Below are 26,353 nucleotides of genomic sequence, written 5' to 3'. Positions count from 1 at the left end.
CAATGTGTGCTGTTTCCGTTTGAGATTTTGATGTAAAGAATAAATTAGTTTTAAAACGGTCAAAGAAAATAATAGTGAGCATGGCAGTATGAAAGAAATTCCCTTTATCTCTTCAGTGGTAAAATGAATGTGAAATTCAAATGATTCTGTGAACAATGTAAATTTTTACATCAAAATGTAATATTTACTTATGTAATAGATCTGAAGTCCTGGGTGAATTTTTTTGTTTCATTAATGAATAGCATAGACATACAAAAAAAAAGAAAAAAAATGTTCCTAGTTAGGGAACAAACTGGATTAACTTCTTGATGAATAAATGAGTTTTTTTTACCCTTAAGGTTTAAATTAATGATTTTATAAAAAGGCATACTCAGGCTCCAGTTACTTGCTTTGTTCTATTCTGCTTGCTTAAATTGCACCTGAAATTACGTTATTTCAGTGGTGTTAAATGCCTTCTCCGATTCTTTTAAATGAGAAATCAAAAATATTCCTCATGTATAAAATGTATTTCAAATGAAAGAGCAACAGCATGGAAATGTAGGTTAGCACATCCCATTTAGGTTTCAGGTTTTTAATGATGTCTTGAAACACTATTAGAGAGGTATGATTTATTGTGAGAATTAAGCCGCTGGGTTTTATTTTTGATGCATTAAACTAAAAAATACGTTTATTTAAAAGCCATACTAATCCTTTAACATCACATTAGCAGAGAAATTGTTCACACTTACATAAATGTGAAATGCATAAAAATAGACTTTCATTTATGTTTTTGAATAAATTCTCTTTTCTTGGCCTTTGATAATGAAGATACAAGAAAATGGCTGGAGAACAGAAAGTTAGCAGAATCAGCTGCAGCAAAGATAGAACACATCTTAATCAAACCAAGATTTAATTACACCAAATGAAGCCAGTCACAGATTTAATTGAATAACACTGGCAAAAGGAAGGATATATACTAAAAATACTATACCTGTTATTTGAAGTCTTCCCACTAAAATAATATAACAACATGGGTCTATCCATTTGAACAGATGTGGTTTAATAGTGTCAGTAAAACCTACTAAAATCACATAATTTCTTCTAAACAAGAAGAAAAATATAGTAATAAATGCAAAGCTTTCTGGATAGCAGTAGACTGTGGGGGGAAGTAACAACAGGTGCAATGCTGGTTCTTCCAAAATGTCATCTGTTCTTCCAAAGTTTTGATCAGAGGTACTTACCCTGCTGTGAACTGAAAATGTTCATTTTTACAGAATAATAGTATCATGGAATGGGTTAGGTTGGAAAAGACCTCTAAGATCATCACATCCAGCCATTAATGCAGCACTGTCAAGTCCACCACTAAGCTATGTCCCAAAGTGCCACGTGTACACATCTTTTAAATACCTCCAGGCATGGTGACTAAACCACTTCCCTGGGCAATCTCTTCCAGTGCTTGACTGCCCTTGCAGTGAAGAAATTTTTTCTGATATCCAATCTAAACCTCCCCTGGCACAACTTGAGGCAATTTCCTCATGTCCTATCTCATGTTCCTTGGGCGAGGAGGCCAACCTCCACCTTGTTACAACCTCCTTTCATAAGGTTCCACTTCACCCTGCTTTTCTCCAGGCTGAACCCCAGCTGAGCCCCAGCTCCCTCAGCTCCTCATCAGATCTTTGCTCAGACCCTTCATCAGCCTCATTGCCCTTCTCTGGATATGCTCCAGCCCCTCAATGTCTTGCTTGCAGTTAGTGGCCCAAAACTGAGCACAGGATTCAAGGTACAGCTTCACCAGTGCTGAGTACAGTGGAACAATAGCTGCCCTGGTGCTGCTGCTGCACAATTGCTGATACAGGCTGTGTGCCATTGGCCTTCTTGGCCACCTGGGCACACACTGGATCATGTTCAAATGGCTGCTGGCCAAAACTCCCAGTTCCTTTTCCACTGGGCCCCTTTGCAGCCACTCTTCCCCCAGCCTGTAGTGCCGCCTGGGGTTGTTGTGACCCAGGGGCAGGCCTGGCACTTGGCCTTGTTGAACCTCATACAATTGGCCTCAGCCCATCAATCCACCCTGTCCGGATCCCTCTGCAGGGCCTTCCTTCCTTCCTTGCAGCAGATCAACGCTCCCACCCAGCTTGGTGTTGCCTGCAAACTCACTGAGGGTGCACTTGATCCCCTTATCCAGGTCATTGATAAAGGTGCTGAACAGGATGAGCCCCAGTAGAGCCCTGGGGAGCAGCACTGCCAACTCACTGCCATTCCCCACCACTCTGAGCCCAGCCATCCAGCCAGGCTTTTACTCAGCAAAGAGTATGCCCATCCAAGCCGTGGGAAGCCAGTTTCTCCAGGATGATGCTGTGGGAAACAGTAATCCAAGGCTTTACTGAAGTCTAGTAGACAACATTCACAGCCTTTCTGTCATGCACTAAGTGAGTCACCTTGCTGTACAAGGAGCTCAGGTTGCTCAAGCAGAACCTGCTTTTCCTAAGTCCCTGAACCCCTGGTTGTCCTGTATGTTACACATGATGGCACTTAAGATGATCTGCTCCATGAACTTCCAATGCTCCATGAACATTAATGCTCTCAGTTGTCCCTTCTCGAGGTTGAACAGGCCCAGCTCCCTCAGCCTTGACACATAAGAGAGATGCTCTAGCCCTTAACCATCTTTGTCTCCCTCTGTGGCACCTGCTCCAGAGATCCCATGTCTCTCTTGTCCTCAGGAGCCCAGGACTGGGACAGCACTCCAGATGTGGCCTCACTGGGGCTTGGTGGTGGTTCAAGAAAAAAAAAAGAAAAACAAAGGTAGCAGAGAAAAAAACCCCTGAATTCCCATCTTCCCTGCTTTGTTTTATCTATAGAATTGAGGTGTCCAGCTGCAGCAGGCAGGTTTTCTAATGGTGATGAAGTTAATCAGAAATTTCTGAGTTGTTATGAATTATTTGAGAGTGAGGAGAAATTAGAGTTGCTCATTTAAACATGTGGTAAAAATCACTTCAGAAATGACTTTCAGAAAGTCTTGAAATAGGCAAATTCTTTCTAGCCATTACTAGGACACTATTCACCCCTTCATATATGGTGCTCAGCAGCATTCCTGAGTGTAGCGACCTGGTTATGAAGTGTACCACAACAAACAAATTATAACTTGGTTCATTTACTTAAGTCTCACATCATTCTGTTGGGAGCAGTGGCAGCTTGAATTAGTGCTGTATAAAGCAGGAACAGACTTGATTTGCACAGGTATAATAATTGTGAAGATTATCAAATCTCACTTTTAGACAGAAAGCTAAGAAAATTTCTGTGGTGTTGAAATGCTTGTATCACAGTTCTCTGTTCATTTCAGTTTTTAATGGTGGGCAGATAAGAGGTGTAATTGTAACTACTTTAACAGAATTATTTAAAATTAAATGAGCAAACAGACTAACTTTTACCTGTTAAATAAGTGTTGCACATAGGTGGCTAGTTCCTTACACCCATCACCAAAAAATGTACCCAGGGCAGCTAGCTGGAGTTGGTTCAGTTTATTCCCTCTGCACTGTTTACCCTCCTTTGTTCATGTACTTGTTAAGGTTTTATATCTGACAGAATGCCTTAGTCCTCCATTTCTGGCAATGTCCCTATTCTGAGTGACCTCCTCTTTAGCATAACTATTCCAGCATTTCATGTCAGTATTAGTGGTTTCTGCTCTACTTCCCCAAGGGAGGAGTTGCTCTGTCTGTCAATCAGATCCTGCTCTTTTGCACAGTATGGTTTTCTCAAAAGTATCTCCAGGATTGCAGGAATACTTCTGGACAGTCAGTGCTTTTGGGGTTAGCTGTAGGGATGCAAAGAAGATAATTAACCAGTGTGATACAGAGTGTATTACCTTCTCATTAGGTAGCTGTCTGAAACCCCTGCACTGAATTTTGATAGGTAGAAAAAAAAATTAGGAAAATAGAAAAAAAAGTCCATTTTATCACATCTCCCAGGTAAAGAAATTAGTATTTCAGCTGAGCATCCTCTTTGCATATTAGCAAGGAACTGAACTGGGAGTCCTCACTCAGAGTATGGCTCCACTTACCACTTCACTATGGTATGGCTGTGAAAGTAGGCTGATGATACATTGATATTTTTTCTTATAAGCACTGTTTTATTCTATTGCAAAACCTTTCAGAGGGAAAGAGATGGGCTTCTTGAAAATGTTTTCCTTGTTGAAGTTTCTGCTGAATTATTTGTACTTAAAAAGCAACGAGATCATTTGCATGCTCTAAAAGTGTCAAAGTATGAAGAACTATCCTAATGATAGCATGATCTAGGTACCTGTTTTTACCATCCACAAGCTGTAAAAATGTGTTTTCTTAGTTTATTTTCTCTCACTTACTCTGAATTCTTTCTAACTTACTGGGAATTTTAATGATTAAGCAGAATTCTTTCCTCTCCTTGATCTCCATATTTAGTGATTTACTTCAAGCCAAACTAGCTCCCTAAATTTATGCAAGTTACATTTTCACTCCCTCCTTTGTAAACTTATGGTCTTCAGCATGAGTAGATCATCATCAGCAGCAGCAGATTTGCAAAGTACACTCAACTCCAACATCTCAACCAAGTCTTGGAAAGACAGTAAAGTATGTATACATGTATAAAAAATGATGTGTATTTGTTCAGGCTGTAATGACTCTAAAGGACTGTTGAAATAGGTGTCACTATACCATTAGTTTTATGCTCTATTCCATCGTTTTTACATGAGGGGATTAAAAAGGTAAGAGAATCTGAATCCAGTCAAGTATTTAAAACACCAGAAAGGACCCAAGCAAGACCCACACATCTGTTTAAATTTGCAATACAAAAGTGCTGTTCAGATTCTGATTTGATTCTGGGGGCATCTAAACTTGTCAGGCTTACTAGGCTTTCCTACCTATTTGAGGGTTATCCACAGCTTTGCTTGGTCATGTCTATAGTCACCCCAGCCAAAGCAGTTTATAATTTAAGCTGAGCAGGATCTAAAAAGTAAGTGCTGCTCTGTTTAAATCCTCAAAAGGGCCATATCCAATATAGCCCTTAAGGGAATATGTAAGACAACTGTAAAAGCACAGATTGGCCTTGCTCCAGTGTTTTAAAAGTCAACCCTAAGTGGCTACTTTAAGATTTCAAGTCTGTGACACATGACTGAATTTACAGGCTTACCTGCTGCCCTTAATTAGATATTTGACCTCTGTGCTTAATTGTTTGGGCTTTTTCCCCCTGCATTTTCTGTGCTCATAGATTGTGTTTCTTGAGCAGACAGTTGAAATAAGAGTGGAATTTTTAAGGACCCCTATCTCTGCTTTTTTATCTGCATCCCAGTGTTCATAGTAATCTACCAAAGAGATCCAGTTAGCAGCTATGAAATTTTAGGCATGTTCTCATGGCAGGGGTGTTGGTCATTTCCATGGTGGAGACAAGCAGGCAAATATTTGGGGTTTTTTAATAGGACCATGTCTTAGAAACACTGTTTTCTGATGTTGTTATATTATTATAAGTAACATGATTAATTGGAAGCAAAATTATGATGCATCATATTAGGATGGAAAGCGTCTTTAGTCATAGTAACCATTAGTAGATATTGAATAATATGTGTTGAAGATACATAATTTTATGTCATTTAGCAAGCCTAGGTGACCTGTAAGCTCCAGAGGAGCCAGTGGGGAAGATGTCTGGTTCACAGGTTTTTGTTTTTAATATGTTCCTTAAGACTGGGAGATAGCTGGTGTTCTGCCCAGATTCAGAATAGACAAGCAGATTGAGCAGGGTAAGTATAGCCTGATATAAATCACAGTGAACATATGGAAAAAGCTGATTGGGGACTCAGCTGATAGGGAATTAAAAGCCTTGAGTAAAATTGATTCTGCTCAGAGTTTTATGGAAAGTAGAGCTTGTACAACAAATTATTTACAAAAACTTGATTTTAATCTTTTAATATCTGGTAAAATTACAAGTTTGGTAAGATGATGGTAAGATGACTGTGAAAAGCATTTGAATTAATTGAATTAATTGTGAAACCAATTAATAAAAACTTGAATTGAACTATGTAACGAAACAGGCCCGACTTTGACGAATAACAAACCAGTTGGCAGGTCTTTATGTAGGATTGTCAGTAAAGAAGTTTCATGACTAAATGGGTTTCCCATAGTTGAAAATAGAGTGACAGTAGAGAGACTGTAAATTATGTCTGGATTGTGGAAAGGAAGGAGATCACTATGAATGCTTAAGTACATTCTCAGAGCCAAAACAGTAATGCTGAGTGTAGTGGCAGTTCAGGAGTGTAACCAGGCTGATGATTTTTTTTGCTGTATATAGAACTGCTGGGAGCATTTAGAGTATGGCACACAAGACCATCTGCCTTTGTTAAATAGCTTGAAAATGGCTAAGTGCCATTTTCAAACATTTAACCCTAATAAGTACCTGAAGCATCTGAATTAGTCCTGAGGAGATCTTGTTGAATTCAGGATTTCTGTCTCCATAGTTCATTTTTCATCCAGTTCTCTTTGAATGGATATCCCTATAAAATTTACAGTGTAGCCAAATCCAAAGCAATGAGCTTAAGCTTCATAAACAGGAGATCACAGAAAATGATTTAGTATTTCCTGATGACTTTAAAGGATAGATTTGTAGTAGATTGTGACAAATTAAAAACTTGGAGGAAAGCAGTGTAGTGTTTTCCAGGGTTCTAAAGGATGAGAAATAGTTCTAATGTGGTGTGCTTTTAGAACGTTTTAAAAATTATTTCTTTTTATTGACACCTATATTCAGACGCTCTAAAGCTATGTATCCTGTGCTAGTCAATTCAGTTGGGACTGAATTGACTACAAGGTTATTCAAGAGCAGAATTTTGGCTACTACTTCGGTCTGTCAGCATGTACCTGGGTGTTTAGTCTATTATGTCATACTACCTCCATAAAAACAGTTAGAATTATTCTTGTTATATAGCATTATTGGTTCTAGTAGTGCTGTGTCTGTGCCACTTATGTAGTGTAACACTAAGTGCATTGTTATCTATTTCTATTTGAAAGATTTAAATTAAATATTTGTTCCTAATTAGTGTTTTTATGTGGCAAATACTAGATAACCTGAAAAAGAAGGGTGAAATTTGAAACCATTTGTTCAGAAGTATTTTAAATAATCTTATTAATACTTGCATAGTTAGCATACTTGTGTAAACCACATAAGTCCTGTAAAGACCTTCCATTAAGTGATAAGGGTATTGCTGTTTTCCTCAAAAGCAAGCATTTTGTGCTTTTTGATTATAATCTTCAACATTTCTTTTCAATGTATAAATCATTAAATACATTTATGCCATTTAAAATTGCTTCTAATGTTTCTGTGGATGTAAGACTGCTATGAAACAAATTTCCTTGAAAACTATTTATTTTTCCTATATTCTAATTATGTCTGTCTTTCACTGTGAGAAAAAAATAGAGACATTAGACAAATGAAGCAGAGGAAGATTTTTGCTAAGTAATAATTTTTCTCTAATCTCCACTGTCTAACTTGTACTGCATTAATTTAATCATGTTTAGATAGAAGATAATGCTTTTTTCCCTAATGTCTATGAAATATTCCAATTGTTCTGTCTTGCAATTTAACAACCCTTTCACATTTCTTACACTGACCTTAGTTTCCATTCACATTTCTAAAGACTTTTTTGTCTTAAAAATAACATAATTGAGTAGAAATGCATAATCAGTGATGCATCAAATCTCTGTGAAACAATATTACATTAGGAAAATACCATCTACTTTGGACTAGGTTAAATTTCAGTAAACACACTTCCTTACACTCTTACATCCTAAAAAAGAAATATTGCAGCAGCATTTACAAGGAAATGAAACATGTTGTATCCTTCTGTTGAAGACAGCCAGAGGAAAAATGGGTCCTCTCTGGCATTTGGAGCCTCAATTGACTCACCTTTGAGGTGTGTCAATTGATTAATTGTATTATTATTGTCTGTATTAATATTCCCATCAGAAATCAGCATTACTCAGTAGTGGTATTGCATGGTAAAATACCCCCTGTGTTTTTGGGTGTGTGGGTGTTTGCTCTACAGTTGTGGATACTGTTCAGCTGTTAACACTTTCTTTGGCAAATACTGGCCTGACCCAATTGTCATTCTGCGGTGCCTGGACACAATTCAGGGAGTGTCAGAGTGAGCAGGCAGGATGGATACTCCTTCAGCAGAGGGGAAGGATGTAACCCATGATGTACCAGCATCTTCTCCCAAGTAGCAAGCAAAAGGACAAGAGGGAACAGTCTCAAATTGCTCCAGAGAAGGTTTAGATTAAATATTAAGAAAAATTCCTTTACTGAAACAATTATGAAGCACTGGAACAGGCCTCTCAGAGAAGTGGTTGAGCTCTCATCCCTGGAGGTAATTAAACACATGTAGCTGTGGCACTTAGAAACATAGTGAAGTGTCAGACTTGGCCTGATAGGCTTGGTGATCTTAAAGGTCTTTTCCAGCCTTAACAATTCTGTGATTCATTTGCTCTTGAGCTCTTAAAATTGAGGAGATCCTTGTCCCTTTTGATTTACAAAAGGAATTATGAATTCTGTCTTCCAAATTATCCCTTCCATATACATATTGTTTTTCAGAGTTTTGCTGTTTATAGCCAAATGGTCCCAGTGAAGAGACCACTGGGAACCAACTGTGTCTTGATCTTCTGCCATATAGTCTACCTCAGGCTCCCCTCAGGTGCCTTCATTCTTCTAATTGTGTCTTTCTGTGGGTCATTTTTAAAAAGTAATTATTTGTTTGGTTTTTTTTCCCAAGTGAAAAAAAGGTCAATGTCTCTCACTTGATTCTGGTTCTTTTGTAATACCTACATAAAACGCTTGCCTTCTGAAATTATACTTTATGATGAAATACTATTGCACTTTGCTTATGCATTTTTATTTAACTGGACTCCTGTTTGCTATCCCATAGCTTCAACCCTTAGTCCATGTTGTTAGTCACAATCAGCATCTCATCAAGAAGCACATTAGACATAACAAATGACATTTTGTGAGGTACATAGGAGGTATGCAAGTGTAGAAAATCATATTTTGTACAAATTGGTGAGCAAACTCCTGACCAAACTGTCACAATATATGTGTTTTCCTATGAAAAGAGTAGGAAAAAATGTCTCAGTTACAAGAGATTGTAAATAAATTATCTGGAGGAAAAGGCAATCTGCTGTATAAATATTTCAAGTTTTGCAATTGAAGCCTTTACATTGATCTGCGCTTAGAGGCCTGTCCTTATTTTGTAGCAGATAATGTTATGTCAAAGCAATGTTTAGTTCTACATAGCAGCTGTTGTATTCATACTTAATTATGCCAGATTTAATCTTGACTACATTCAGCAGGAGCACCCAGTTGTGCTGACAAATCTAAAATCATTTTCAGTAATATTCTGTCGCAAACCCCTTGGGCTCTCTGAGGTCGAGTTCCCATATTATACCCAAACATCCCAGCAGTAGATTCAATTCGTGTCCAACTGGAACTCTGCAGTAGCAGAGGTAGACAATATGAGACAATTTCTCAAGAGTATTACTTTCCTAATCATTTTAATTGCCCCTGCCTGATTCACCAGTGCTTGTGTATTCATTTGTACTTGTTCAAAGCAAATGCAATTTGATTTTACAATACTCTCAAATTGCTGCAATACTCATTTTACATGTCGAAAGAACAAGACAATAAAGTGGATAATCAGGGTTTCAGGGTTTCAGAAGGAGAACTGAAACCTTGCATAGAGGAGAAGCAATAGAAGTCAAGGTTCACTTGTGCAGTACTTCAAAGTGTATCCTGTAAATCCCAGGTCATGGCACAGAGCGGGCACCTTGATAATTGCAGTGATACTGTAATGAGGAGATGGTATATTAATCGGGAGAACAGAGGGTGAGAACCTAGTTTAACTGAGAAGAGCAGACAGCTGTGGTTGCTGGAATAAAATCAGCTTTTCTGGAGAGCACTTCATTGCAGGAAACATGCTGGAGTGTTCTCAGGCACTCTTGACAGAAGCTCTACTCCTTCCCCTTGCTCTCTGCAGCAGGAGTGTAGTAAACTGTATGTGCCAAAATGGGATGAGGAAAGCACTTCTCACCTTTCCCAGCTCAATCCCCAGCAATTTAGGGTGCTTATTTAAAACGTAGCAGAGTTCAGTTTGTTTTTCTAGAAAAGTCTGATTATCTTTCATGCCTTCCTGCTACATGCCTGAGCTCCTTTCTGAGTATTTTTAGGTTGGTATGCCACCTTCTTGACTGTTTGTGCCATTTCAGTTTATATAAATAATTATGCAAAGGCCAGAACTATGGTGTCATCTCTTCTGATGTGTTTTGTAATTTTTCTAATCTGCCATGATAAATAATTAATCTTTACATTACAGTATGAAGTCCTAGAGATAGTTTGGAATGTCAATTAGCAACTTGCCCAACAACTCCAAGTAGTACATGTCTACAACTTTAACCTACTAGAATATTCTTATTTTGAAAGAAAAATCTGTTTTGCAGATAGTGACAGTAAGAATCAGGGAATTTGATGTCCTAGGTTAGGATGAGAAGTAGAGCTCCACACCTCAGTTCTAGTTTCTAATTCCAGTCTCGCTCAGAGGACTGTACAAAGAGAAAGATAATTTACAGCAGCAATTAAGAGGCATAATTTCTTCTGTAATGTGAAAATTGAGGGAAATTCTTACCATAGACTGGCTTAAGTAACTTCAGGAAGCACAAACAAATCTTAATTTAACATTTGTAAAGCAGGTGCTTCTTTGCAGCTTTAACTCCTTGTGGACTGGATAGCTTTGTGTTTCTTACCTGTAGCCAGAGCTGAGCAAGTGTGCTCTTCAAGGTGAATTAATGCTGATCACTGTGAACTTCCTGATCCATCTGGGCAGTGCTTTCTCAGTGGATGTTCATTTACTGGGAATGCATTGTGCAAGCACCGTTTGGATTTCTAGGGCTGTGCAGCTCTTTGTAGGTCACTGGTGATGCTGATGGGGCTTGCAGGCAGTTTTCACTCCTCCAACATTTTTCTCAGCTAGAGCTTGGTCCTGGATGCAGAAAATAAGAAGGGAACCAGAATCATTCTGCATGGCTAATGTGATCTCTCATGCTTGGCTGAGGGGGGAAATCTAACACATTTCCAAGAACTTAAGTTTCATTTCCCGCAGTTTGTCACATATGAAAGGAGGAGAAGAGTGTTTGAGAATATGCTGACAGTTAATTACATTTTGGTTTCAGGCTAGAAATGACAAAGCATTTTGATGTTACCTATTTTGAGAGGAGTCAGATATCCAGAAATAGGAACCTAGGTACAGTACTCAGGATAGCACCTTCGCACCTTCACGAAGTTGTGTGTATTCAGTCTACAGCTGTCTTATTAGAAAGAGTTCCAAAGTGGGGAGAAGTTGGGATACCTAAATCAAAGCTGCAGAAAGATTCCACAGTTTACTTAGCAAATTCATGGCTTGACATATTTTCATTGGAGTAGGTGCCTAAAATGCCTCTTTCCAAGAATGGTGCAGGGTGCTTGAAGGAGAGACTAGGTGGGCATTCAGAGCTGTAATCCTCTAAATCTACTTCAGAGGACTGTTATCTTTAGCATATACTCTTTTTTAACTGGATGGACTGACTGATGTTTTATCCTGCTTAGGAGAGGTATTTGTATTTCTGTTCAATAAGGTTGTGGGATTTCTTCATTAGCGTCTTTAGGAAAGTGTTATGATCTAGATGACCTAAGAACTTGTGAATTTCTTGGATTTCAGTAGAATACATGGTGTAACCCTTATCTTTAGATATAGTCTTTAGGCTTCTTGTATTTAATAATATTATTAAGATGCATGTGCGTTTAACTCTCCATTATATCTGCATATCATTCTTTTGTTTTTTTTATTTTTCAGGTTTCTTGTCTATATTTACATAACTACTGCAAGCTATCTAGTCTTACGAAGTTGAACTTCATTCTTCAAGTGTGATTTACTCAGTACAGCTTAAAATCATGATGAAAAAGATGAGCATATCTACAAGCAAAACTTCCCTGGTCCTCTTTCTGTGCCAAATTATTTCTGCACTGGATGTACCTCTTGACTGTAAGTATTAACCTGATAAAGAAGTGCAGAATGATGGAAGAATAATTAAATAATTTCTGTAGGAAACTGAAGATAACTCCAACATGGAGCTAAAAATAGAGTGTGTTTGGTCACTTCAATCAGAACATTATAATTATGAATATTTACACTGACTTACTGAAGATTTTCAAAACCTGTGCATATAAAATTAGTTACACCTGCTCAACTGAACAAGGTAACACAGGATTGTCACAGAATCCTAATTACACTTTGTTGTGCCTTTGTTTGATCAAACTGAGGAAAGCCAGAAAAGCCCTGCTAAATGTTAATTATTTGTGAAATTAAGATTACATTGATATTTTTCTAAAAATCCCAGGACAGTTCCTAGTGGCTTTAAACAATCACCCTTACCTTCAGAGAAGAGGTTCCCAGGAGCTGGTATGACAGCTAGTAAAAAATTAAAATACCTAAAATTCAGACACTCAAAGCATCTTATTTTTTTGATGCAAAAGATTTCTTTGCATCAAATAAGATTTCTTAGATTTCTTGAGTAGTATCGGAAAACAGTTAAAAATTTTTTCTTAAAAACATGTTAGAAATGTCCTGGGCAGGGAACTCCAGCATTAACACATGAGGAAATGCCTGGAGGAGGGGAAATCCCATTATCTGAAGTTCTTGTCTAATATATGACTCTGTTAGTGGGGAACCTTGAAGATAGCACTCCATGCTGAGAAGGAAGCAATGGTAGTTTCTGTGTTTTACATTCTTAATAGCTAATTTAGTAAATTACTCATGTTTTAGGTTATTGCTTGATCACATGATCACATGAACATGATCACATTTTCAGAATTCAGTGAGCCATGTTGCACCTCTCAGTGATGATTCATTTGTTAAACTAATTTCCAGAGAAGGGAACATTAGGGCTGGTGTTTAATTGATGGATAAATACATCAGTAAAATTGCCTGTGATTCTAATCTGCATGTTTTTCTTTACCCCATGGTTTTGATACCTTCTGTCCTTCCAGAAATGCATGTTTTTCTTTAATAATCATTGACATACATTGCAAGTGCTTTGGTGGTTTTTTTCCCCCCATGCATTTTACAAGCTTATCAAACCAATGACCTGTATTTCTGTAACAAAATCAATATATCTGAATGACATCCAACTTGTTGTGTTGCAAATGCTTTTAGAGGAAAAAGCTGTGGGTTAAGGAAGGCTTTGAAAATTCGATGAATGTGTTACTTTCAAAACCTAATTTTTCACCTTAAACATCTTTGCAGGCTATAAACAGTCTTCTAAATCTATCTTGTAGTTTAGCAACTAATATAGATTCTGTACCTCTTTAATATTGTTACCTTAAGAAGATTTTGGGTTTAATTTGCCAGAAATGCATCAATAGACAAAAATTAATAGCCCTTTTGGATGTATAATTTTAATTCTGTACTGAGAATTTAATTCCCTTCTACTTCATTCTTAATAACTTTGTGAGGTCTGATAAAGTCACATATTTGAATTTTTAGCCAGAAGTTACATCTGGAATGATGGTATCGTTTTCATAACTAATGGTGAGAATTGGTCTCTGGGAGAGCGCCACAAGGGAAGGACTTAGATTTTTTGTGGATCCTGCCTGAATATCAACCATAGAGACCTGGTGGTGAGAACCTACTTGATTAGTTGAATATTTAGGTCTCATCCAGGTTAGAAATTTCTATTCATAGCAAGTTCACTAGTTCCTAGCCAGTGTTTCCTCAAAGCAGGCCAGGAATGACTGAAAATGTAGGGACAGAAGGACATTTGGCCTATTGATAAAGAGAGGTGTTTATGCAAAACGTTGGAATTAAGTAATAATTCCAATTAACTAAGATGATTATTTTTTTGTTTAGGTGTTTTTCAAACCAGAAAGGGTTGCAAGCCTGTTGAGTAGGATTAGGTGCTTTTGTCTTTACAAGAGTAATTTTAGCCCGAAGCATTCTCTTTGTTCTTCCATGTGATCATATGGGTGGATTGATTTTGACTGCAGTATGAGTGCAGTACACTCCATTAATTCTGATTTGCTGCTGTCACCTCAGTATTTGTGTTTTATGGCCTTGCAAGGCCAAAATCACATAGCATGGTTGCCATTAAAAAGTCAACACTTCAGGAAAGTTTCTCATGCCAAGAGCTTTAAGATAAATGTAGTAATATCTGACACAATGGAAATTGTGGTTGGAATTTCAGGCATCGCTGCATGGGTTGCAGTGCTGAATGTTTTAAAAGTTTTCTTTCTAATGGTGACCAATGCACTTGTCAGAGATACTTATCTTCCCTCTCAAAACTGCTAATTTTCTCTTCACTAACAAATGTTTCTCTTTAATCTCCATTTGTCCATTCAACTGCTGATTCTGATGTGGGAATAAAAGCAAAACTTCTTGAAGAATGTAAGTTACTCTTCACTAAAAATAGGCTGCCTGCTGCTGAAAATTAATGCAGATTGTGCTGCAAATTGAATTTGCATTCCAAAAATGTGTGATTCTGACATCTTGCTGATAACTTTGTTTGCTATATCTAGATGTTTTGTGCATGCAGTGTTCAGAAAATACTAATGTACATAAAACAACATTCTGATATTCTGAATAAATTAATTGTGTGATTTTTGGTGGTGTGCTATTTGAACATTAAAATCTTCACTCAATATCAGCATGTGCAGTGTTTTATTACTACTTTCAGGAGTAAATATATTTGATAAAAATTGTTGGAATTTATGTACTTTTGTACTACGTTACATATCTGATGTAGACATATTTTTACATCCACAGTGGATATAGCTGTTTAGGTAGACCTCAAATTTTATGGATTCTAACTTAGCTTTAGTTTTATGGTGAATTTAATCAGTTTTAAGTGCAGTCCATAACACAGGAGTGGAGATTTCAGGTCTTTGATGTGTATCAGATGGAAGATCCTGTAGGCTGGGCAGTGTTTGTGTCATATCCTTTTTCAGACTGAATTTGCCATCTGATGCATACTGACCCTGAGAAATGCCTCTGAGAGGGAAAAGAACTGCCTTCAAAAACTCCTAAAGAAATACACATGAAGGCATCATGTAAGAATGTTGCCTTCCTTTTTCAAGGATTCTCCCCTATGCAGTGAGGAGCAGAACCCAGTTTTCCATGGCCTGTTTTGTTCTGCTTAGCTCCTGTATTTTTTTATGATTCCATGGTCTGATTTCTTTTCATCACTGTTTCTTGCAGCTAGGGTTTTACAGACAGCTACCTCTGTCTGTGCAAAGGAGCACTTTATGTGTAATGGTATCCTTAAGGAAGACTTAAATAAAAATCCCAGTTGTAAAATTTTAACTGTCTAGTGTGAGGCATGAGAGCAAAACTAACTCTAATGATGGAAATATTTTGTTCCAGTGGCTAGAAATCACTCCAAAGCACAAGCAAAGGGTATTGCTGGACAGGTGATTTACAGCACTTAGACAGGGATGTTCATGGGCATGTTATTAAACAAATTTATTTAGGTGACACTAAACTATAAGCATATGAATAACGTTGATTACAACACCTTTCTCACTATCTTGATATCATAAACAGTGTTTTTTAATGCAAAAATGGGCATAGATAATAGTAATAGGTTATAAATTACCATAGGTAGACACCAGCTGCTTTGTCAGGTGAATCAATTTTGTTCTGTGCTACTTGTTTAATATTAATTGAAAAATGACAAATGTTAGATGATTGGCTGTCCTGGGACAGTTCCAGAGACTATGTTCTTAATAGATTTCTTAAGGAGTGTTGGTGCTTTACTTTTCCTATGTGTTTACTTTATTTGAAAACTAGATACTATTTTTGTCATTTGTAACAGTGTCTTTTGCTTATAACACATTTTTACTCCTGAAAAGTAGTTCTTAAAAGCATATTTTATAGATTAATGCAATATCTTAAACAAAATAAATGTGTGGACATGCAGAGAATTTGAAAATATACAAAATGTTTAGAAGCACAAAGCAATATATATTTTTCTTTCTGTGTGGTACAAAACCATTTTGTGGAGATGTATGTCTTGCAGCTCTTGATTTCAGATTTCTTGGACTTAGAATTTGTGTCCTTTGGTTTTGTAAAAATCTGTTGAAATCTGAGGTATAGAAATGATATTTTCATTAAACGTTTTGGCCAAGATCTTCATCCGCTGTAAATCAGGATAGCTCAGTTGGAAGTTAGCATAGCTACACTGATTTACAAGGGTGGAGAGCTTCAGCCTCCTGATACAAAGGATGCTTTAATCCCATTCTTCTGTCAATGATGTGGTTGCTAAATGCAATTCTTTCTCTGCTTACAAAAGTGTCTTGATAGTGCTTTGAAAATATTGTTGAAATCCTCTCTCTTTGTTGTATTTCATAATGAAGTGTCACAACCTCCTACGATAACTCAGCAATCTCCAAAAGATTACATTGTTGACCCTCGAGAGAATATTGTAATACAGTGTGAAGCCAAAGGAAAGCCACCTCCTAGGTTAGTAGCTTTTTTTTTTTTTGCTTTTATTGGCCTAAGAGTATGGAAGAACTACGAGAACATACTGTAATTTTTGTAAACTAACAAGATCAAGATTATATGTATGAATGTGCTTGCACATGCAGGAACATGCACACATCTGTACCTCTGTAAATTACACAGCTACCAGATAGCACCACAGTTTTGACTCTTATCACACTTGACATTTAAATGTTTCTAGAGTCATCAAGCAATTGTAGCATTTTTTTCTGCTCAAAACTCTAATAGTAAAATAATGCTTGATTATTACAGATAGGTAAATGCCCATGGAACACACTAGGAGGCATGCTGTTCTATGAGCTGGATCATGTGCCAGGTTCAGGCATAGTCTTTAAGAACAATGGGTGTTAAACAAAGTCAGGCTAACACTTATGCATTCAAATGTAATGTTTTGTAAATAATTCCATTTAATGAGGCTGATCTTGAAATACAGTTTGTCAGAAGTTATGTAGTCTGTATCAGTCTTATTGATCAGCAGCCTTGTGTATTTACTAGCTTAAAGTTTTGGTTTTGGCACAAATGGTTCAGATTCCTGTTCTTTGTCCATTTTAAGATTATCTTTCAGCATCTTGAAATATTTGACAGCTACTCCTTTCTACTTACTGAGTACCTGCACTGGAAACCTCAGTAGCTGATACACTCTGGCATTGTTAGTAACTGCTGCTGATTGCAGAGTCTGTGAACATAAAAATGCCCTTTACTCTACTCCAGCAGTGTTACGCTACACCTTATTAGCAAGGTCCGTCTAAAACTGCTCATTCAGACACAGACAGAGCTTGTTAGATGTATTTCTTCTGAATAACCAGTTTTATTTCTGTGTTACTCCTGCTGGTTGCCTTGGCATCATGGTCATTATCATGCTGGGCAGCAGAATGGAGAAGGTGGAGATTATGTGGGATGCTCTCACCCTTTCTAGTGTTCCATTAAGGACAGGAATTCTACAGAGCTGCTTTGTTTGACAGCATTTTAATTTTGCTGGCCCAATACCATTTTTAAGAGTCTAGGTCTTTACCTGAAGGATCAGGTGATTATTGTCCACTTTGGGGCAACAGTATTGCTTCTGCAGATGTTTCTCTTGAAGACTTTTGGTTGGAATTACCTGAGAGAAAAAGAGTGCTGCCTGTGAGACGGACATATCTGAGCCATGTACCAAGGCTCTCTGCTGCACATCCTCATCTTCCCCATCAAACATGGCTTTTTTTCTGTGCTACAGAGGAAGTGACAGGTTTTAAGTAAAGAAATTTCTAATGAGTTTTCTAGGCTAGTGCTTAGTCTTGCTTATTTTTTAAGATATGAAATTTATTTAATTTGTATCAATAGTTAGTCTGCTTAGTCCATCACTCTTGGTAACCTGCAAATGCATATTGGAACTTGAACTGCTTCAGAGCTCTGAAGTCAAAGGTGGACTTTCTCAGCCCACAGTGTGAATTGTGTGATATCAGTGAGATAACAACTTATGGGTGAGAGCACCTGGCATAAATGTTTGTGGATGTGCTGCTACCTATAGCTAGAGCAGCGAAGACTCTGACTGTCACTCATCTCAAATTCAGGGGTTTGTACCCTTTTTCCACCTCTCATTTGAATCTACATTACGCTTTCTTGCATTCTTAATATTATTGGTAGCAGAAACCCCACATTCTGAAACTTCACCTGCAAAGCTGTAAGAAAGAGGTTCACTGTTAATTCACTTTGCATGGTAGTCCTCTCAAAAGCACTGCATTGCTGCAGGTCAAGTTCTCTCCCCCAACACAAGGTGCAAATATCATGTCCAGTCCTGCTGCAGAGGGTCAGTGCACAATTTAATTCAGTTAGAATTTGAGTTTTTCCAGTGCCATTTTACATTTATACTTTAGGAAGCATTCTAACCAACACAAAGAGTGTTTGTACTTAAGATTCTGAAGCTGAAATGTAACGAGTACAAAAACTGCTCTTCACAGTGTTTGGAGCTGTGAGTGCTCAGCACATCATAGATGTTGGTCAAGCTCTCTGTGACTATACTTCTGACCATAAACAGGGCATAAGTAAGAAAGTGGTGTTTATGGTGTAAGTTGCAGACTGTGAATCTCTGTTTCTTTACAATTTTTTATGAGTTCTGTCAGACTTCATTTTTAAGGACTACTTTTCAAAATATCTCTTGTTTTGAGTAGTATCAATATAAATTTACTGGGTCAAATAAAGGCTCTCAGACTATATAATTTCTATTAGAGAATTATGTTTGCATTAGAATAGTGAAAAGTACTTGGACTCAGCCTCACCACAGTCTTTAATTCACTTGCATAACTTCAAAATCGCCAAACCAATTAAAAGAAATGGCCTCCTGCTGGGGCCTGAGATGACACATTTCAGCCCTGAGCAAGTTTTTAAAGACAGGTTTATAAAGCCTTTCAACAATAGGTTTTATAATGGAAATGCTAATGCAGCTTTAGCAATATCAGTTCTTGCAGATGTTTCTGCATGATTTTGAGTAGGAAGCAAATCAGTTATTTTCCATGTATGATTAACCTCAGAAATTTTTAATGTATTTTTTAAAAAAATAATTCACTTTGAAATAGCTCCTGTTAATATGTTTAGCCAAATCTTTTATCGTAAAATATTGCCAGGTTTCTTAGAGTAAAATTTCTGTATTGCTTTATTAGTTAATTTAGTTTGGGAACAAGTCTTACTTATCTGCTAATGAAAACATAATATGTATTTTTGTTAATTATTTTTTCTCATTTTTCTTCATACATCTACAAAAAGCAGCTAAGAATAAACATTTTATTTTTTTTAATATTGTTTTAGCTTCTCCTGGACACGCAATGGAACTCATTTTGATATAGATAAAGATGCCCAGGTAACAATGAAACCAAATTCAGGGACTCTTGTCATAAATATTATGAATGGTGGGAAAGCAGAAGCGTATGAGGGAGTTTACCAGTGTACAGCAAGGAATGAAAGAGGAGCAGCCATTTCCAACAATATCGTTGTGAGGCCTTCTAGTAAGTAAAGCTCTTAATGTTCATAAAGTGTGAAGCACTTTGTTTTTCTTATTTGCTTATGAACTTTTTGCCTTTTTGTTTTCCTGTCTTTAAACTTCAGTCATCCAAATGACCATGCTAGAAGTTATTGCCCATTTTCTAATACTGAGGTATAATACTGTATTACAGGTTCTGTCAAATATGGTTTTTACAAAAAATTAATTTTAATTTTTTAAACTTTTTAAAATTTAATTTTTTTATCTGGATAACCTTATAATACTTAAAACTGAGTTGTTTGTATGACACCACTGCTAGAATTAAATATGTACATTTGTAAGGCTTTAAGGATAATTTGTTGACATTGATGGTATAATTGATGACCACAATTTTAATTGTTTATGAAGTCTACTCCATAGTTTTTGTAATAGCTTTAAAACATAACAGATTTGAACTAAAAAGAAGATAAATTTTTTTGAATATAGGTAGATCGTTTCTACAGCTTTTTATGAGCTTTGTCTCAGTTTAGTTTTCAGGCTTCTCAGCTTAATATGTACTGTTCTCACATCTTAATTAAAGAGTGCATGTATAATACTGCTTCAGGAATGTCTACCCTTTTTCTATTTTAGCACATCACCTTTTTTTCAGTATAGTTAAAAATTTGCAAGATATTGCTATAAAACCTTTAGTGAGTAGACAAAATAATTTGAATCAGTTCATCATACTTTCAATAAATCATTGATGTACTTTTCTTCCAAGAAAACAAAAAAGAACAAAAATAAAAGCTTTAGCAAACATGAAAGGACTTAACATTCTGATGGATGTAGTTCTTTCATTTCTCTGGAGTACTTTGTGCATTTTCCCTTAAAATTTTTGACTTTTTGCCAATCCAAAGTTTGTGTGTGTGTCCGAATCCCTTTCTGCAGGATCGCCTTTGTGGACGAAAGAAAAGCTGGAACCAAATCATGTTCGCGAAGGTGATTCCCTAGTGCTGCACTGCAGACCTCCTGTTGGCTTGCCACCACCTATCATATTTTGGATGGATAATGGTGAGTTTGTTTTTTTTATGCAGTTGACTTTTTACTAGTTTTTCTAGTAGATCATTGCTTACCAAAACCACAGATGGTGAAGTTTCCCTCTAAGTTAAAATTCAGTGAATTTCTATTTCTGTAGAACAGAGGAAACAAGCAGACATATAGCCCAAAAGCATGAAGCCAAAAGCAGCTGGGTGTCTTGATGTAAGTTTTAGATTAACCCACTGGGGAAGAATGGGTAGACAAGGGATCTCATCATGAAGCTTAGAAATGTCTGTACATGTACCAAGGCACAAACAAGTGTAATTGAATGAATGTGGAGTCTGCAGATCATAATAATAGAGTGTGTCAATTATATTTAACATAAATGTGTGCTTTCTTTCCCTCAGCTTTCCAAAGGCTGCCTCAAAGTGAAAGAGTTTCCCAAGGTCTAAATGGAGATCTTTATTTTTCTAATGTACAACCAGAGGACACCCGGGAGGACTATATCTGCTACGCAAGATTTAATCACACACAAACAATACAGCAGAAACAACCCATATCTGTAAAAGTCTTTTCAAGTAGGTATTGCATCACCAAATTACATACTTACACAGTATTTATCCAGAGTTCTCAAGTTACATGTTAAAGTTAAGTAGTGTTATGCTAGGGAATTTTTTCATTTCAATTTTAAATAAGAAATTACATTACTGTATGAACTTGAAAAGTAATCTCCAGTTTTCTTGATAGATAATTTATTTTAAAAGCTATAATTTTTCACTTTATAAGGCTTTGTGTTTTGAAAAAATGTTTAAGATATGATATTTACAGTGTAAAAAATAACAGTTTTCAAATGTTTTTCCAGTGCAAGAATATGAAGTTATTATGATTATTGTAACTATTGAAGCAAATTAATCAATCACTTGATTAACTCACCGTGGCCATGTCATCACCTTTTGATTCCCAGAACTTTTATTTATCCCTTTTTTATGCTTTCTTCATGATATTCTGTTTATTTCAGTGGATTCATTGAATGACACTATAGCTGCTAATTTGAGTGACACTGATATTTTTGGTGGTGAGTTACACTGGTCCCCACTGATACTCCTTGTTTTACAGTAGCATTTAGTTAACTAACTTCACCTCCATGGCTACTTAATCTTTTGCTCCTTTTTCAGTTTCTAATAAAGGTATCAGTTAGTGCTGGTGATAATACATGCCTTACAAAGGGACTGCACAGTGTGATCCTTTCAAATATTTAATTTTTATATAATCTTGTAACATATAACTCATAGAAAATATAAACACTTATAATAAAAGACTGCTTTCACACTGGTGCAGATTTTAAAAACAACTTCTATACTGTGTTGATTTTTTTTAATATATTTTTCTCCCAATTTACCTAGTAGTTTGATTATGTTCATTATCACTAGGACTATTCAATGTCATGTGCTGCATAATAAATAACAACAATTAAGCGCCTAACAGATCCACTTCACATTTAATAACTTACTGAATGTACCAATAAATTCATAGTGGTAGGATAAGTTTTGTTTGTTTGGTGTTTAAGCTGGTCTTTCCATTAATCTATGTTGAATGGTCTTTTGTATGTTCTGAATTAAATCCTCCTGAGCAGATGTATGTGTGTTTAGCAAGGCTGACTGTGGAGCACCACTGATTCTAGACTCTCCACTTGATATTGGGTTACATAGAAAGTACTTGATATTTATTCTATTTTTTGTCTTTCTCTTTGTGAAATGGGGCTTTATGCATATTAAACCATAACTTACATTATCCAATAAAACATGGGCACAGAATATATTACTTCTCTACATAAAAATTGCATGTTATTCAGGAGGGACAAACAAGAAATAAGTATCTGAACACAAAGTGATGTGTTAGGTACAATTAGTGAGGACAACACTGTTGGGTTGGCTCCCAGCTCAGAACCACCCTGGGTAATTGTTCTGAGCACTCACAGTCTGGCCAAGTGAGTCTGCAGCCCCTGGGTAGGTGAGCTGCTGCTGTGACTGTCGGCTGTGTTCTTGATTCTGGACTGCTCTGTTCTCCCACAGCTTTGAGTTGATTGTGTACAGATTATTAAGAAATTCACAGCACATACTGGATTAAAATGAAGTGTTGTATTTATGCTAATGTATCAGTAAATCATGTACCCTAACAAGCTTTGAGTTTATTATGTTTCTAATCCCAATTTTATAAAACAAAATTATTTATTGTAATGGTTCAGACTCTTACAACATTTCAGAGCCATTTAATTCTATATATTAATATTGTTACAAGAGAACATTAGACTACTTACAGAAAACGGTATAATTACAGAAAACTCTTATTCTAAATTCCATGAAGACATAGGAAATACCATATTCTTCAAAAGCCAACAGAGTGTAATATCAGAAATTAGTCTTATGTTTATAGCTGCCTGTGCTTATTACTTGCAGGTTAATCAAGGTTCTATATTGCAAGACTGGGGAACAACTTAAGTTAAAGTTAAATATAGTAAGAGGAAAATACCAGGATTAATTTCTGAAACAATACCTCACATGGTCTAGAAAATATTAAAACGTATTCTGAAGCAGACTGTACCTTCCGCTCCCTCGGTTTATATTTCTGATTAAAAATAACTTTGCTATATTTTTATTTTGATGGAAGCCCAAGAATTTTCAGTAACACTCAGTCTTGCACTGTGCCTGACACCAGTGGCCTTACTCTCCATTATAATTCTGTTGAACGAAACAGCAGCTATTTAGGATTAAGACTGCACAGTTGCCTGTGTAAAAGCTTTGTATCAATTGTTCCTGTCTTTTAATAATAACTGTTCTCTTCTATGTGTTCAACATTGTGGCATTTAACAGATATGTTATGTCTGTCAAAAAACTAATGTGTTCAGCTTTGTAGTTGTGCTGCACAATGATTTTTAATCAAATGGCCAATGTGGAGCAAAATCTCTGTTCAAAATGTGAAAATGGATGTATGCACTTATTGGTATCAGAATAAAATTTAGAAATTAATTGTTTTACTACTGGATGTATGCACTTATTGGTATCAGAATAAAATTTAGAAATTAATTGTTTTACTACTTCTTGTTCCAGCAAAGCCAGTTACAGAAAGGCAGCCAGTTCTTCTAACACCAACAGGTAGCACAAGTACCAAAGTGGAACTCAGAGGAAACGTGCTTTTGTTGGAGTGCATTGCAGCAGGATTGTGAGTAACTTTTGAGACTTTTTTTTTTTCTAAATAGAAATACAGAAACAGAGGGAAACATTTCAGACATGCTTAAAAACGTGGCTGCTGTGTAAGCTTATGTGTTTCGAAGAAGCAGAAGTGTAAAATGGAAAGAGGTTTTTTAAGGAGCTCCATCATTTACTTGGGCATCAGCAGACTTTGAAACTGGCTATGAATGTGTATGGCTTCTGCCTTCTCTTATCTCCAAACTCTATGCACAGGATATAGATTGGGCCATTGTTTGTAAAGGACACAGACAAGAAATGCTATAGACTAATCTCAGACATATATCCACAGATTTGCAGTCAGGAATAAAGCTTCTGTTGTTTTCCTAACTTTACAGTCATTAGGTTCTCAAATTATATAAAAATAGATAAGAATTTGCTGTTCTAATCCAAGAAAACTGCTTATATGTGGTAATAATTGCTTAGCTGTGCTAGGTGGGAATTGTTAGAACAAATCTTCAGGTCCTTACATCTATTTTCTCATTGTACTTGAGCTTAATTGGTACTTGTTTCTTCAGTGCAGTGGAAGTTTGCTTTTGCAGGTTATTGTGCAAAAAGAAAATTACTAAGAGCAATTTAACTTCATGAGTTAGGTTGACCTTTAAATCAGTTTCATTCTCAGGAAGAAATCTAGAATAGATTGGTTATAGAATAGAAGCAGAAAACCTTTAGTGCCTGTTTCAAGAACTGTAAACATGTTTGCCGTGCACACAGGCAGGGTGCTCTCAGGTAGCCATGAGGAATGCCAAGCATTGCAAATCATGCCCCATACACATGTATTTATTTGCATGAGCTCCACAGGGCATGCTTAGCACAGCCTGATCTGACCTCAGTGCAGTATTTCTCTCTCAGCTGTGCCCTGCTCAGGTGCCTGCCCCAGCAGCACCAGCAAAACCACCCCTGTGAGTGGAATTAGCACCAGCCCAGGTAGTCTGCATCTGAAATATAGTTATATGCCTTTTGACAACCCTGCAATGAAAGTATTAGATGATCCAAATTCCAGTAAAATGGCTGGATAAAACCTATAGAAAAAAAATTGACTATAATATATGGCTTTGTGTCTTTAGCTGTCATGTAATTAAAAAAAACAAGTAATCAGTGAGGGAATACTTGTCTACAAAGGGCCAGATGCAGATTTTATTTGAAACAACTATTCCCAATCACTGACATCATACTAAAAGTCATCTTTTCCAGGTGTCTGTGCTATAAAATATGTGATATTAGACTGCTAAGGGAATATTTGCTTGGAGCCATTACTATTTGAGAGAGCATATTCTACTCAGTAAGCAACAAACTGCAATTTCTTGTAATTTTCAAAGTATATCTCCACGTGTTTGAACAGCTTTCAACTTCTGTGGACAGCATGGGGCATAGCCAAGATTTAGACTCAGTGCAGTGACAAGAAGTTATACTTGGCTAAATACTGACAATTTTTCTTGATTTCGTACAAGAAATGTTTCTGTCTCCTTACACGTCTTTTGTGAAGTGTGTGGTGTTCATGAAGTATTAGGATATTGCTCACACAAAGGTTGTCATTTTATGGAAGCTACCTTTACAAGCACCATAAGCATCAATTTGATAGTAGAAGCTTGTCTTCATTTATTAACCATCAGGTTTTTAGGTTAATCAGCAGACAAATGTATTCTGTAATTATTAATCCTATGAACAGATGGCCATTGACAATGTTAGTGAGACTTGTCGTTTCCCAGAAACAAATGTTGGCATATTTTCATATTTGTTGGATGTGACCCAGAATCTGGGTAGAGGCTTTTAAAATAATTATTTATAAAATATATATTAAAAGTATTAATGTACTGAACTCTTACCTCCCTTTTCTTCAGTCCTTAAATTTGATGTGTGCTTTTACTTCTCCAGACCCACACCAGTAATCCGCTGGATCAAGGAGGGTGGGGAACTGCCAGCCAACAGAACATTTTTTGAAAACTTTAAGAAAACTCTCAAGATTATAGATGTTTCAGAAGCTGACTCTGGGAACTACAAATGTATAGCAAGAAATGCATTAGGTTCAGTTCATCATGTGATTTCAGTAACTGTGAAAGGTAATACTAAAATTATCCTTAATGGAATGTTATCAAGGGCCCAGAATGCAGGAGGGAAGCAGGCTTTCTAGGATGAAGTATAGCTAAAAGGATGAAGGATAATGGTTAAAAATCACCCTGAGGAAACATTCAACTGTCTGAATTCTAACACTGGAAGAGCTTTGCTATCTATAATAGCTTTTTCATCTTTTAATGTTACTTTGTAAAGCATCAGGCTAAACTGATATTTTACTGTAACAGTTGTAAGATAATGCCTTAGTTTGCACAAGTACTACATTTATTTTAGATCCTTTTATTATCTGTCATTTAGATTGCTTCTTTCTCTTGCTTCTATATCTTCCTCCTTATCCCTCTGTATCATTTCATGCCCATTTTCTCCATTTTTCTTCATTCATACAGCCCAGATTATTTCTTTCCTCTATTTTACTATTGTCTTACAGTCTTGTGATTTTCTTGCTTTTTCTCTTTTACTGTTATTTCTGTTCCTATCTTCTTCATGTTTTTTACCCAAGAT

At 36.5% G+C, this 26,353-nt stretch overlaps 1 protein-coding gene across 38 annotated transcripts in view; it reads left to right on the top strand.

Moving 5' to 3' along the window:
- The window catches only part of NRCAM (neuronal cell adhesion molecule), a 146,453-nt gene that overhangs the window by 67,006 nt on the left and 53,094 nt on the right, over window positions 1-26,353 (top strand). For 17 of the 38 annotated variants that reach the window (XM_074539881.1, XM_074539879.1, XM_074539878.1 and 14 more), the window contains 9 exons: window positions 11,867-12,055; window positions 14,435-14,452; window positions 16,420-16,525; window positions 19,346-19,542; window positions 20,445-20,567; window positions 20,942-21,112; window positions 21,553-21,609; window positions 23,642-23,753; window positions 25,655-25,839. In XM_074539881.1, coding sequence (XP_074395982.1) covers window positions 11,965-12,055; window positions 14,435-14,452; window positions 16,420-16,525; window positions 19,346-19,542; window positions 20,445-20,567; window positions 20,942-21,112; window positions 21,553-21,609; window positions 23,642-23,753; window positions 25,655-25,839 — 1,060 coding nt within the window. In that variant the 5' untranslated portion in view covers window positions 11,867-11,964. Of the gene's footprint in view, window positions 1-11,866; window positions 12,056-14,434; window positions 14,453-16,419; window positions 16,526-19,345; window positions 19,543-20,444; window positions 20,568-20,941; window positions 21,113-21,552; window positions 21,610-23,641; window positions 23,754-25,654; window positions 25,840-26,353 lie in introns of those variants that run through there. The other 21 variants (XM_074539877.1, XM_074539880.1, XM_074539876.1 and 18 more) reach the window with 7 other exon arrangements.

The sequence above is a fragment of the Zonotrichia albicollis genome, chromosome 4 (genome assembly GCF_047830755.1).
Source record: "Zonotrichia albicollis isolate bZonAlb1 chromosome 4, bZonAlb1.hap1, whole genome shotgun sequence".
Taxonomy (NCBI): domain Eukaryota; kingdom Metazoa; phylum Chordata; class Aves; order Passeriformes; family Passerellidae; genus Zonotrichia; species Zonotrichia albicollis.
Note: the sequence above shows the minus strand (reverse complement) of the source record. Positions and strands in the feature narration are given on the sequence as shown.